Consider the following 14,227-nt stretch of genomic DNA (forward strand, 5'->3'; position numbering starts at 1 on the left):
CCAAGCACCGGGGAAGATACAAGGTAAGCACGTTGTCCCACGTGGGGCGCTCCGTCTTATTTTACGGATGAGGGAACTGAGGCCCAGAGAAGTTGAGTGACTTGCCCAGGGTCACACGGCGGACAAGCGGCGGGGCCGGGATTAGAACTCGCGACTCCTGACGCCCAAGCCCGTGCTCTTCCCACCGAGCCGCGCTGCTTCTCTGAGCTCAGGTGAAGCTGTTGCCTCGCCTCTCGGTGACGGAGTGCGGGGGCGTCCAGGGAAATCCTTCCCCGGGCCTAGGCTCTCTCCCCGGCCTCATTCTTCTCTCATCTCTCCCTGCATCCCACCTCCTTACCCTCCCCCATTTCCTGGAGACTTTCCTCTCCCTCCCTTCTGGTCCCCTCCCCCGTTTCCCCCTCTGCCCCGGAAGCCCCTGCGGTTTGCTGGCTGCCATCTCCGGGTTAATGTTGAGCCGGTGGAGCCGGGGGGCGGTTGGGGTTCCTGGGGCACGGGGCCGAGGGGCGAGGTCGGGCCCAGAGCGGGCCAGGTGAAACCCACCTCCCGTAGCCACGCTCTCGCCCTAGATGGCTTCAGCTTGACCAGCGACGGAGGAATGGAGATATACCTTCCACCGGCGATGACTACTCAGTCCACCTCCGGCAACAACGGTAGCACCTGTTTCCACGTTGCGGGTAAGATGGGGCGTCGGGTGGGGGGCTCTAGGTCTGCGAGCGAATGGGTGGGCTGTGGTCTCTGCCGTCCCGATGGCTGGAAAATGGCAAGGCGGCGGTAATCCAGGTGGGGGTGGGCCCGGGGATCCCGATGAGTGACGAGACCCAAAGGAACAGAGGAAGACCGAGCCCGGGGACGGAGAGCGAGGCTGGGGTCAGTGAGGAAATTGGAGGTTGAGTCCCGGGAAGGGAGCTGGAGGGTTCGGGGAGCAGAGACAGCTGGATGGGAGCACCTTGGGCTCTGGGCGGAGAGGAGGACGGCAGACGTAGACTAGGACCTGGAAGTGGGAAGCCTGTGGGGGAGGATTTGAAGGGAAAGGGCCTACCCTGGGAGGTAGCTGAAGATTGAGAACTAGGGCAGAGTTGGGTGGTGAGGTTTCAGAGACGGAAGGCTAGAAACAGGCAGGGATGCAGGGGGCAGCCGGTTCTCCCTAACCTAACCTCCCTCGGCCTGCGCCTGCAGGGATCCCTTGCCTGAAGGACGCCTGGGGGCTGTGGGGGCTGTTTGGGGTCACTGCGCTGCTGTTTCTTCTCTCCCTGATCGGCCATTTAGCCCACTGGGCGAAGGACCGCAGTCAGGGCGCCCCCGACCCGGGAAGGTGAGTGAGGCTGAAGGGGGGCTCCCGAGGCCGGAAACGTGGGGAGAGTCTGGAAAACCCGGTCACGGGCCCTGCCCACTTGGAGACCCCCCCCCTCCCCCCCACAATTTAGCTGTATTTCTATCCGGTCTGATGACTTGACACCCGTCCACATGTTTTGTTTCGTTGCCTGTCTCCCCCTTCTAGACTGTGAGCCCGCCGTTGGGTAGGGACCGTCTCCATATGTCGCCGACTTGTACTTCCCAAGCGCTGAGTCCAGTGCTCTGCACAGAGTAAGCGCTCAATAAATACGATTGAATGAATAAACAGTTGGGACTCCCCACCACTCCAACCAGGCCTCTCTGTCAGTGGTCCGGGGAATCACCCCCTTCCCCCGCCCCGCCCAAATCTCTGTTGCAGAGGCCGGGGCATTGCGGAGGAGATCCCGCTGTACGGGAACCTGCTGTATCTGCAGACAGGTGAGGGCCCAGAGGCTGGGGAGGACTCACCGAGCCCGGAGACGGGTGGGGGACGGCGGGGAGGGGAATGCGGGTAGGAGAGTGAGAAGGCCGCTTGTCCCCGCCGTCTTCCTCAGGGCGGCTGCCCAAGGAGCCTGATTCCAACCTTCAGGAGCCCCAGGCGAACCGCAAAGAACGGGTGAGTGACCCCTTGGTGGGGAGGGCCCTGCGGGGGAAGGGGTGGGGAAAACACGAGAGCCGGGTGGGACCGACGGGAGGTAGGAGTCAGTCAATCCATCAGGGCTTCTTGTGTTCGGAGCGCAGTACTGAGTGGTTGGGAGACTACAATCCTATAGAGGCGGTCTCCCGTACCGCTCCAGCTGACCCATTCCCCCCATCAGGCCGGGGAAGAGCTCCTGTGCTACGCCAGCCTTCGGGAGCAGTCCTTGGCCGGCCCACCCCCTGCTCCGGCTCCCACTGCCGGCCCATCGCCGGCTCCCGCCCTGCAGTATTCGGACGTCGTGATGGGGCCCACCCCGGAGCCGGCCACGGCCCCGCGGGTGTCCCCGGAGCCGGAACTCTATGCCTCCGTGGATTCCCAGAAGCGCTGCACCGCCTTCCCAGACCAGGATTACGCCAACAGTCACTGTGGACTTCCCAGAGAGGGCTGAGGGCGGCTGGGCCCAGCCGGCCCACCTCACTGCCCGAACGCCCCGATCCCCGGCTTTCCCGGCCCGGGACAGCTGGACGGCCGGATCGCCGGGCCTGGACCGATGGGGAGACTGTGGAGGGGAGAGAGACAACGGGGTGCGGGGCTCGGAGGATGAGGTCTTTGGTCTTTCTAGACTGGGAGCCCACTGTTGGGTAGGGACTGTCTCTATATGTTGCCAACTTGGACTTCCCAAGCGCTTAGTACCGTGCTCTGCACCCAGTAGGCGCTCAATAAATGCGATTGATTGATTGATTGGCGGAGGGGTTGGGTGGAGAGGGCAGGGAGACGCCTCTGCTGGTTCAGCCCTCTGCCCTGGGGCAGGGATGGGCTAGCCAAGGCAATGGGAATTTGTTGGTGTGTCCCCGAAAGGTTTCCCCTCCAATAAAGACATTTGTCCTTGCTCGACGGAGTCGGTGCTTGCGTGGGCGTGTTGGTGGAGGGTGCGGTGTGGGGATGAATGCACTGACGGGGTGGGAGCCCATCCACCCCTCACCTCCCATTCCCCGGGGGTCTGCTCTCCCGTCTCCCTGCCAACCGTGACCGCGGGCGGAGTGGATAGAGCGTGGGTCTGGGAGATTATCTGGGAGATGATCGCGTAGGGCATGTTGCTTCGCTCCTCTGTGCCTCAGTTACTTCATCTGTAAAACGGGGATTGAGGTTGTGAGCCCCACAGGGGACTGTGTCCAACTCGATCTGCCTGTATCCACCCCAGCCCTCAGTACGGTGCCTGGCACGTAGTAAGCACTTAAATGCCATCGTCGTCATTATTATCAAAGATCCCGCTCTCTCGCTCTCTTTCTCCCTCTTTTCCTCCCTCCTTTCCTGACTCTCTGTCTATCTCTGTCCCCAGCCCCACCTGTGGTAATTTCATGGGCGTCACAAGCACAGGAAACGCAGCCGCAACTCAGCCAGGGCTCCTTTTTTATCTGAGAGAGAGAGAGAGAGAGAGAGTGTGCATGTTGTGTGTGTGTGTGTGGTCTATTAATTAATTATTAATTAATAACACATAATTATATTATGTATATATGTCTGTACATATTTATTACTCTATTTATTTATTTATTGATTTTACTTGTACCTATCTATTCTATTGGTTTCATTTTGTTAGTATGTTTGGTTTTGTTCTGTCTCCCCCTTCTAGACTGTGAGCCCACAGTTGGGTAAGGACCGTCTCTATATGTTGCCAACTTGTACTTCCCGAGCGCTTAGTACAGTGCTCTGCACACAGTAAGCGCTCAATAAATGCGATTGAATGAATGAGTGTTGGGTAGGGACCGTCTCTATATGTTGCCAACTTGGACTTCCCGAGCGCTTAGTACAGTGCTCTGCACACAGTAAGCGCTCAATAAATGTGACTGAATGAATGAGTGTTGGGTAGGGACCGTCTCTATATGTTGCCAACTTGGACTTCCCAAGCGCTTAGTACAGTGCTCTGCACACAGTAAGCGCTCAATAAATGCGATTGAATGAATGAGTGTTGGGTAGGGACCGTCTCTATACGTTGCCAACTTGTACTTCCCAAGCGCTTAGTACAGTGCTCTGCACACAGTAAGCGCTCAATAAATACGGTTGGTTGATTGATTGATTGATTAATCAGTGGTGCTTGCTGAGTGCCTATTACGGGCAGAATACTAAGTGCTTAGGAGAATGCGATAGATTTAGGAGATGAAATCCTGGTCCACAATCTAATCAATCAATCAATCGTATTTATTGAGCGCTTACTGTGTGCAGAGCACTGGACTAAGCGCTTGGGAAGTACAAGTTGGCAACATAAAGAGACAGTCCCTACCCGACAGTGGGCTCACAGTCTAAAAATCTAATGGAGGAGACAGATCCAAAATCATTTATAGGGAGGAGGAAGAGCGGCATGGGGAAGGAGCCTAGTGGAAAGAGCCCAGGCCCAGGAGTCAGGGGACCTGAGTTCTAATCCCGGTTCCGCCACTTGTCCGCTACGTGACCTTAGACAAGTCACTTGACTTCTCCGTGTCTCAGTTACATCATCATGAGAAGCAGCACGGCTCAGTGGAAAGAGCCCGGGCTTGGGAGTCAGATCCCGGTTCCGCCACCTGTCAGCTGGGTGACTTTGGGCAAGTCACTTCCCTTCTCTGAGCCTCAGTTCCCTCATCTGTCAAATGGGGATGAAGACTGTGGGACAACCTGATCACCTTGTATTCCCCCCAGCGCTTAGAACAGTGCTTGGCACATAGTAAGCGCTTAACAAATGCCATCATTATTATTATTATTTATCCCGCCTCCACCACTTGTCTGCTGTGTGACCTTGGGCAAGCCACTTAACTTCTCTGTGCTCGAGTTACCTCATCTGTAAAATGGGGATTGAGACTGTGAGCCCCACGTGGGGCAACCTGATTACCCTGTATCTACCCCAGCGCCTAGAACAGAGTTTGGCACATAGTAAGCGCTTAACAAATGCCTTAATTATTATTAGTATTATTATTAAAATGGGGAGTAAATCCGACTTCCTTCTACTTATACTGTGACTGTTCCAACCTGATTATCTGGTATCTACCCCAGCACTTAATACAGTTCCTGGCACACAGTAAGTGCTAACAAACACCAGAAAAAAACCCCGACACAACAACAAAGAAACCCAAGTACCATTAAAGAAAAAAATAGGAAGAGAAGTGGATTGCTCCTGCAGCTGCCTCCGGGTATGACGTATTAACAAATAACCAAATATTGTTACGGGCTTTACGGACACGATCCACTGGAGCTGTTTCTTACGGATTGTCTTTGAATTTGCCCGTGGTTGGCGACCGGCCTTCTACCACTGAGTGTGCCAGCCCAAAGGATGGGTCGAGGCCGGGCTAAAGACCGGTTGCTTGCCTTTGGTACCTGGTTGGGGGTGGAGAACCCACCTCCTGACCATACTCCCCTCTCCACTTGCCCAGCTCCAACCCCACGCTCACACCGGACCCCCTTTCCCCGGCTTCCCCACCTACAGTATCAGCGCCCTGACTTTTATCAACTCTTCAGCTTCCTTCTGCACTTCGGTATCCGCGTACAGTCATCCTCGGCCTTTGGATATTTCACCTTCTGCCTGCCTCAGACTGCGAGGCCGGGGATGTGTCTTGTGCTGTAGATCATCATCAATCGTATTTATTGAGCGCTTACTGTGTGCAGAGCACCGTACGAAGCGCTGTAGATCTCCCGGGCTTGCGTTGGGGAGGCGCACAATAAATCCCATCACTCTTACTGCTAGTTTGCCCGGGGGGTGCTGGGGAAAGGAAGTTTAAGGGGGAGAAATTGAGGGACGGGCTCTGGGTCAAAAAGTTTAGGGATGAGAAAGGACTTCGGGGAGGTCCGAGCTATCGGTTTCTTTCATTTCTCCGGACGCCCTCTCTGTCAGTATTACGACTGGGATCTGCCCCTCCCTGCAGTTCACTCACTTCTGCTCCCTGACCACTGATCCATCCCCGTTCCTACGCCCGCCCGCTGACCCGTGACATCACCCCACTTCCTCTCGTCGTCCCCCCACCCCGTACCTCCACTCCTCACTTGGGGACTTCCACTTGGCTGAGCCCATCTGGCAGGGGCTGCCTCAGACCTTCCTCTTTCTTCACTGGAAATCACAAGACCAAGCAAGTCCCCCCCTGAGGTGACCCGGAGTGGGGACGACGGAGCGGCGCGGAGGAAACAAAGGGGGGAGGAGAAGGCAGGGAGGAAAGCGTGGGTCAGGGGTAGAAAGAGAGGGTGGAGAGAAGAGTGCAGATGGGACTGCAGTGGACGGGACCATGGCTGAGATGATCACCTATGCAGACCTGCGCTTTGCGAAGATCCCCGTGACTAAAAGGCCCTCGGCGCCGCCAGAGCGGGCAGGTGAGAGCTCGAGGCATCCTCTCTCAGGGGCCAACCCCCTAACTCCCCAAACCCTCTGCTCTCACAACTGATCCCTTCCCACGACCGACTCCCACCTTCTTCGGTGACCTCCCTCCGCTTCCTTTCTTCACAACCCCGCGACCATCCCCGTGGTTTGACCCCTCTCCATCCCTTTCTTCGTTGACCCGCATCTGCACCCGTGTCTCCCCGCAGTCCGGGAGGCAGATGAAGATGGGGATCTGACTTATGAGAACGTCGCCCCGGCCGCTGATGCTCCTGTGAGCGCGTCCCAGCTCAACCTGGGGGACCAGACAGGTGCGTTTGGTTCCAGGACGGTTTGGGGGATTTTCATCGGGTGACAATCCTTCAAGATGATCCCATAAAGCAGAGCTTTTCAAGAGCTCCTGGCCGGCTCTCCGCACGGTCTGGATTACGCAGTCGTCGGACCTCTCGAGCAGGGGGCGGCGCCGGGGGAGGGTGAGGTGGGACTTTCCGTGAAACTCGGGAGGAAGGACTTCAGGTTGACCTCAGGTCCCAGTTCACTTTTCCAGGCTCCAGAGCGGGGCAAGCAGGAAAATGTGTTTTCCTCTGCTGTCCCGGCTCATTTTCCTGGGCTCAGGGTGGCTACGTTTTGCTCCAGATGTCTTCGGGGGAGAGGGTGGTGCCGCGTTGGACCATAGTCCATTCATCCAATCGTATTTATTGAGTGCTTACTGTGTGCAGAGCACTGTACTAAGCGCTTGGGAAGTATAATTCAACCCCTTTGCCTCGGGATCGGTAGAGTTCAAGACAGATTTGTAAGCCAACGAAATACCTCTCGTGCAAACTGCCCCCCGTGCTCCAAAAAGTTGGTGGGGAGGGTAGAGGAGTAGTGTTTAAGGGAGAGTGAACCAGAAGAGTAGTGTTTAAGGGAGCGCGAACCACTGGGATCATGAGATTCCACGGCTGGGCCCCACCTAGAATAGAGCTCAAAGCACTTTCTTCCTCCAACAGGTTCAAAATGTAGTTTTTTCCTTCAACTTACAGTCAGGGCAAAGTGAAACTGAAGCGGCAGGTGTCGATTTCCCTATATTAAGAAAGGGAAACCTCCAAGGGGCCCCCTAAACTGTGTTCCTCTCCCGTCTCCGGGCAACCCTCGGCCCGGCAATATCTGGGGTCGGTTCAGCGCTCTCAGGGTCTCAAGGGATTCCGTCTCCTCACAGGACCCGGTGAGGGGCGGCCGATCACTACACGGATTACACTGACATCGTCAAGCGTTGGGCAGGCTTTTCCCCGTGAGTAACGGCCGCTTCACCCGAACCCTTGGGGGACGCCTGCCCAAGGCCTGAATGCACGCCACGGGCAGCCAGGGTGAGGGGAGGCAGGGAGAAGGTTGGGCAGAGGCCGAGCGAGCAGGGCAGAGACAGAGAAAGGTGAGCAGAGACCGAGAGAGATGGACAGGGAAGACTGAGAGAGACAGGATGGAAAGGAGGAAGGAAAGAAACCGGAGAGATGTGGACAGAGGCCAAGACAGACAGGGTGGAGAGAGAAAGATGGATAGAGGGCTTCAGGGCCGGGGAGAAAAAGAGAGGAAGATGGGAAAAGGAAGAAACTGGGGTGTCTGGGTCAATCTGGGAACGGGGGGCTGGAATGGGTGGGCACGTAGGAGGGGCAGGGAGTGGGAGCCTGCACGTGTTGGGACTCCAGGTGACGGGGGGTGGTTTTGGGTTCACTGTTTCCGGGGAAACAGGCCGGTCTGGGTGGCCTTCCCAGCGGTTAAGTGAGGCAAGGGGGATTTTTTGTTTGTTTATTTGCTCTTAATAGTATTTGTTAAGCGCCGGGCGCTGCACTGGGTGCCGGGGTAGATACAAGATAATCGGGTTGGACGCAGTCCCTGTACCCCATGGGGCTCACAGTCTTATTCCCCACTTGACAGGTGAGGCAACCGAGGTACAGGGGAGTGAAGCGACTTGCCCCAGGTCACACAACAGACGAGCGGCAGAGCAGGGCTTAGAATCCAGATCCTTTCGATCTCCAGGCCCGCGGTCTCCCCATCGGGCCACACTGCCTCTCTGTCCCAGGGGGGAGCTTTCAGGCAACAAGGGTGTTGGCGGGGAGATCAATCAATCAATCAATCGTATTTATTGAGCGCTTACTATGTGCAGAGCACTGTACTAAGCGCTTGGGAAGTACAAATTGGCAACACATAGAGACAGTCCCTACCCAACAGTGGGCTCACAGTCTAAAAGGGGGGAGATCCATCCCAGTAACTACCCCCAGGGAAGGGGAGGATGCGGGTGGGAGAGACCCGGGCCCTCAGTTTGCACCTGGGGAAAGGAACCAAAGGACAAAAGTCCTAAAGGGAGGACGGACCTTGGAGGTCCCACCCAATGGCCACGTTTTCACCGATCCCCCCGGCCACGCCGTCTCTACTTCCTCAGGCCTCTCCGCCTGGACCCAGCACATCCTCCTGGGTCTGCTGAGCACCTGCCTGCTCCTGGGAGTCATCGCCATTAGCATGGGGGTCCGCTGTGAGTACAGACGGCTCCCGCCATCTCCCCGGGCCGGGCCCGAGCCCCGGCTTCGCAAGCCCTTCCCCAAGGCCTCTCCATCCATCTAGAGCGACGGGGTGGGGTCCCACTCGGGCGCAGCAGTGGGTGGGATCGGGGGCCAGCTCGGTTTCCGTTTCCCCCTGCCAGCCAACCGACTGCAAACGCTCCCCCCTCCTATTTTCAATCTCAGCCCTGGAGTCTCTCTCCCTTCGGCGTCTTTCTGCCCCTGCAGGTTCCTCAAACAGCGGGTGGGTCTTTGTCTCGGACAGACGTCTCTCAAATCCCACTTTATCGAGGGTAAACACGGACGTGGCGGAGAGGGCAGGAGTGCCACCCGGGGAAGTCCGGCGGGATGTGGCTCAGAGCAGGGAACACAGGCTCCCCGTTCCACCTCCCAGATGGGCCCGGCTCGGGAGCGCGTGGAGCCGGAGAGGCGACACGTCGCTCGCCTATCGCCCCAGTGGGCTGAGCTCCTCGTCAACGGGAAGGGCAAGGCATCCCACCCGGGGAACCACGGGGCCGGACGGGATTGGGAGGGTCAGCCTCGGGGGCTCCAACCGAGAGCCTGCTTGGCCGCCCCTCGTCGTGGCCGGCAGATCTGCAGGTATCTCAGCAGCTCTGGGAAACGGTCCAGGCCCTGGAGTCCACCAACAGCAGTCTGAGGGAGCAGCTGAACAGTCAGGGGGCCCAGCTGGGGCAGAGGCAGCAAGATCTGCGGGCAACCGCGGAGCGGCTTGACCAAGCCCAGGAGAGGCTTCAGAAGACGCAGGCCCAACAGCAGGCCACGATGGAGGAACTACAGGTTTTCAAAACACAACTGGAGGAGGTCAGGCAGACCTTGCGGGGCGAGGAAGAACAGAAGAAGAACCTGGAGGTGCAGCTAAGCGCCCTGCAAGCCCGGCTGACGGAGCAGCAGCCCCTCCTCAGCTGCTCCACGCCAGGTATCCTCCCTCACCCTTCCCTCAGGGGACCGATGGAGGCCGATGCGGCGGGGCCCTGCTTATAGGAGAAGGGAGGCCCAAGTCCCTCAGAGAGCCTGTGGTGAACCCAGGAGTCCTGGTCCCACTAGACTGCCGTCCGGGCACAGTCTCCCCCCAAACCACTGACAGTGGGTGGCACAGAAGACAGTCGGTACTGTCGGCGGCGGTGGTGATAGTGACCATGGAAAGAGGTAAGACTACGGAACCCGTGAACCCAGGAAGTCATAGAGACGGAAAATATCCAAACGCTCCAAGAGGGTTTGGGATCCGCGGATCCGTAGACGGCTACCAGAAGGCTAGTTGGCACGGTGAGGTGGCCCATCCCTAACCATTAGGATGCCTGCCAAGGAGGGGCCGGGGCACACGATCTGTCCCAGCAACCTGTCCGGGACGCCTCCGGGAAACGGCGGTGCCGGGGAGAGTGACGGAGCAAAGGAGGTGACCCCAGAGCTGGTCTCGGGGGTCAGGGCGGAGAGGCAGATCCGACCGTGTGGGCTGTTCTCTGCTCTTCAGGATCCTGCTGCCCCGTGGGGTGGATGGAGATCAGGGGGAAGTGTCTGTTCTTCTCCATCATTCAGAAGAGCTGGCAGCGGAGCCAGGATTACTGTAGAGGCTTCTCTTCCGAACTCGCCAGTCCCAAGCAATGGAATGAAAAGGTACAGTGCTCCTCTGGGCGGGCCCCGGGAGCGGGCGGTGGGACGGATGCTCTTCCTTGCCTCTCACCTTGGGCCGGCCCCGGGTCTCTGGAGCCCTGATTTCTGGGGCTGTCTAACCGCTCCTGACTCCCTCACGGCAAGGATGATGATATTTATTAAGCACTCACTCTGTGCCAAGCGCCGGGCTGAGTGCCGGGATTGAAACACGATCATCGGGTTGGACACGGTTCCTGTCCCACTTGAGGCTCACGGCCCAAGCGGGGAGGAGATCGGGGAGGAGCGGCACGGCCTAGGAGACGAAGCACAGACCCGGGAGTCAGAGGACCTGGGTTCTAATCTCCGTTCCACCTCATGTCCGCTATGTGACCTTGAGCAAGTCACTTAACTTCTCCGGACCTCAGTTACCTCATCTGGAAAACGGGGATTAGGACTGTGAATCCCACGTGCGACACGGATTACCCCAAGAAAATAAAATAATAATGATGGCATTAATTAAGCGCTGACCACGTGCAAAGCTCTGTTCTGAGCGCTGGGGAGGATAATAATAATGAGGGCATTTGTTAAGCACTTACTATGGGCAAAGCACTGTTCTAAGTGCTGGGGGGATACAAGGTGATCAAGTTGTCCCATGTGGGGCTCACAGTCTTAACCCCCATTTTACAGATGAGGTAACTGAGGCTCAGAGAAGTTAAGTGACTTGCCCAAGGTCATCATCATCAATCGTATTTATTGAGTGCTTACTCTGTGCAGAGCACTGTACTAAGCGCTTGGGTCACACAGCAGATATGTGGCCGAGTCGGAACTCGAACCCATGACCTCTGACTTCAAAGCCCGCGCTCTTTCCACTGAGCCACGCTGCTTGGTGATCCGGTTGTCCCACGCGGCGCTCACAGTCTTCGCCCCCATTTGACAGACGAGGTAACTGAGGCACAGAGAAGTGACACAGAGAAGCGAAGTGACTTGCACCAAGTCACACAGCTGACAATTGGCGGAGCAGGGATTTGAACCCATGACCTTGGACTCCCAAGCCCGGGCTCTTTCCGCCGAGCCGCGCTGCTTCTCTAAGTACAGTGAGCGCTAAGCACTACCAGTTAGTACGGCACCCGGCGCATAGTCAGCCCTTCACCAATATCATCATCATCATCATCATCAATCATATTTATTGAGCACTTACTATGTGCAGAGCACTGTACTAAGCGCTTGGGAAGTACAAATTGGCAACACATAGAGACAGTCCCTACCCAACAGTGGGCTCACGGTCTGAAAGGGGGAAACGGAGAACAAAACCAAACATACTAACAAAATAAAATAAATAGAATAGATATGTACAAGTAAAATAAATAAATAAATAGAGTAATAAATATGTACAAACATATATACATATATACAGGTGCTGTGGGGAAGGGAAGGAGGTAAGATGGGGGGGGAATGGATGGAACAACGACTAAGAGTATCGACTCTCCAGTTTGCAGATGAGGAAAGTGAAACCCAGAGAGGTTAAGCGACTTGCATAAAGTCACTAAGGAGGCGAGCGGCGGAGATGGATGGAGGATTAGAACGCAACTCCCGGGCCTGGGCTGAGTCCGCTAGGCTTCATTCTGACAGTCTGGAGGGGGTGGATATGTGTATATATATACACATATATATATATGTATATATATGTGTATATATATGTATATACGTTTGTACATATTTAATACTCTATTTATTTATTTTACTTGTACATATCTATTCTATTTATTTTATTTTGTTAGTACGTTTGGTTTTGTTCTCCGTCTCCCCCTTTCAGACTGTGAGCCCACTGTTGGGTGGGGACTGTCTCTCTATGTTGCCAACTTGTACTTCCCAAGCGCTTAGTCCAGTGCTCTGCACACGGTAAGCGCTCAATAAATACGATTGATGATGATGATGATGATGGTGGAGGGCCTACGGGCCAGGACGGGCACTGTCCTGGATGCTCCGAGGCCTAATTCGGTACGGCCGGCCCTCGGGTCGCACCCCTCCAACCTCCTGAACTTTCCAGGAACGAGGGGAGAGCGTACGTCTCCGATCCAGGTCCGATGAAAGTCCGTCGTGTTCTGCGTCCCTCCGAGCTCCCCGCCCTGGGCCTCGGCCTTGCCCGGCTTTCCTGTCACCAGCGCTTAGTCCAGTGCTCTGCACACAGTAAGCGCTCAATAAATACGATTGATGATGACGATGATGTCACACGGAGCTAGGATCAGCCCCAGCAGAGCGGCTGGGGGACTCAGGTTTCTTCTTCTTGGGACCTCCCCACACCTGCGGACCTCTCTGGCTCCTTTGTCTCCCCACCCTCCAGGAAGACATTAGAAGGATAATTAGAGACAGAAGCTATGATTCTTCCCTCTCATTCTGGATTTCGCTCCGAAAAAACGAGTTCGAGTCCATTTGGCAGTGGGCCGATAACACGGAAGAACGCAGGTGAGTCTTCCCGGTAGGGATGATTCCATTTCCCTCCCCCAGACTTGAAGAACCCTCCACGATCCAGAGCTCTTTGGCACCCTACCAACCCCAATCAATCAATCGTATTTATTGAGCGCTTACTGTGTGCAGAGCACTGTACTAAACCCCAGCAAGGAGCAAGGGGTGTGGCCAGCATCTCCCGGTTCCTTAGCGACAGGGACAGAACAAGAAGCTCGACTTCTGGTTCCCTTTGGGCCTTCAGACCGGGCTTTGAGGCCCAGCCTTGGTGCGTAAGAGAGTCGGTCCCGGCGGCCCGGGGGGATGGCGGGGCTGTGTGCTAAGCCCTCTGCTAGCGCAGCGAGGCCAAGGAAGAATTGTAGAGTAGTAGTGTAACCTTCAAGGGCCCTCTTCCCTGCCTGGCCCAAGCCGTCTGTCGACCAGAGTGCCCCCCAATGAGGCAGGGTCAGGGAACCAGGGAGTACGGAGGTCCCCCTGCCTTGACCCGGGCTAAACCGGCAGCTGTTGCGGGAACGCAAGAAATCCGGGACACAGGGTGGACCTCTCCGGTGGGGAGAGGGGCGGCCAATCCGCGCCACGGCTGGGTTCAGGAGCGGGAAGCCCGGTGAACCCGAGAGCACTTGAGAGGGGGGGAGAGAGCGGGTCAGCAGAGCCCAGAGTAAGGCCTGCTCTTCCACCGATTCCTTGGGCCGCGTAGGCCACCCCGGCTACTTCATCAGGACCACCCGGGGCCCAGAGGGATGGCAGGAGCCACTCCCAGAGCCGTGGAGGACACAGCCACCCTGGGGAGAAGGGGTGGGCCCAGTTGGACTTGCCCTGAGGCTACTTACTTGCAGACAGCTCCCAGTGGCGGGTGTCAGTTGGGTTGAGCCGCTAAATCCGCCCCTCGCCCTCGTGGCCGCCACGCGCTTTCATCCCAGAGTTTCTTCTACGCGTGTGCTGAAGCCCAGCAGAAGCCCAGAACGGAAATATAAAAAGTTGCGTCCAAGGGCTGCTCCCGTCGGCATCCACTCCCGCCCCCCGAGGCTGCTCTAGATTAAGAATCCCGAGGCGTAACGCTTCGGAATTCTTCTCAGCTATCTGACTTCTAGGCTACACGTGGAGGCGAAAGATAGCTGCATGACTATACGCAAATCCTACGTGCTGTTGACCGAAAATTGCGAGTCCCTCTTCCCCTTCATCTGCGAGAGGCGAGTCATCGCGTCCCCGGGGCCGGGGTTTGCCGTCTAACTGCGTCAGCCCACCCGCCGCGGGAGCCAGGTGAGGGGAGATCTCAGCGCCCGGAACGGCCGAGGGGAGAACCTAAGCGGTTGGCACTTCCCC

The 14,227-nt window shown here is 56.8% G+C and overlaps 2 protein-coding genes across 2 annotated transcripts; both read left to right on the forward strand.

Moving 5' to 3' along the window:
* The first annotated feature begins 446 nt into the window (after positions 1-446).
* SIT1 (signaling threshold regulating transmembrane adaptor 1) lies at positions 447-2,571 on the forward strand. Its single transcript, XM_038742537.1, is given in 6 exon segments — positions 447-528; positions 531-674; positions 1,177-1,312; positions 1,712-1,770; positions 1,887-1,948; positions 2,151-2,571. Coding segments are annotated over 6 exon segments (753 nt in total). The 3' UTR covers positions 2,421-2,571.
* A 3,595-nt stretch (positions 2,572-6,166) lies between these two features.
* On the forward strand, positions 6,167-14,152 carry CD72 (CD72 molecule). The gene is made up of 8 exons (XM_038742536.1): positions 6,167-6,298; positions 6,512-6,613; positions 7,501-7,572; positions 8,719-8,808; positions 9,426-9,770; positions 10,323-10,465; positions 12,783-12,904; positions 13,981-14,152. The coding sequence occupies exons 1-8, from the start codon at positions 6,214-6,216 to the stop codon at positions 14,132-14,134; spliced, it is 1,113 nt and encodes a 370-aa protein (XP_038598464.1). The 5' UTR covers positions 6,167-6,213; the 3' UTR covers positions 14,135-14,152.
* Positions 14,153-14,227: the final 75 nt, after the last annotated feature.

This window comes from Tachyglossus aculeatus, unplaced genomic scaffold (genome assembly GCF_015852505.1).
Source record: "Tachyglossus aculeatus isolate mTacAcu1 unplaced genomic scaffold, mTacAcu1.pri scaffold_12_arrow_ctg1, whole genome shotgun sequence".
In the NCBI taxonomy this organism is placed as follows: domain Eukaryota; kingdom Metazoa; phylum Chordata; class Mammalia; order Monotremata; family Tachyglossidae; genus Tachyglossus; species Tachyglossus aculeatus.

Excerpts from the sequence above, each read along its gene's own strand:
- CD72 (XM_038742536.1), top strand. The coding sequence starts at position 6,214 with ATGGCTGAGATGATCACCTATGCAGACCTGCGCTTTGCGAAGATCCCC. Across the intron at positions 8,809-9,425 it reads CATTAGCATGGGGGTCCGCT|ATCTGCAGGTATCTCAGCAG; the intron begins GTGAGTACAGAC and ends CGTGGCCGGCAG. Across the intron at positions 9,771-10,322 it reads CCTCAGCTGCTCCACGCCAG|GATCCTGCTGCCCCGTGGGG; the intron begins GTATCCTCCCTC and ends TCTGCTCTTCAG.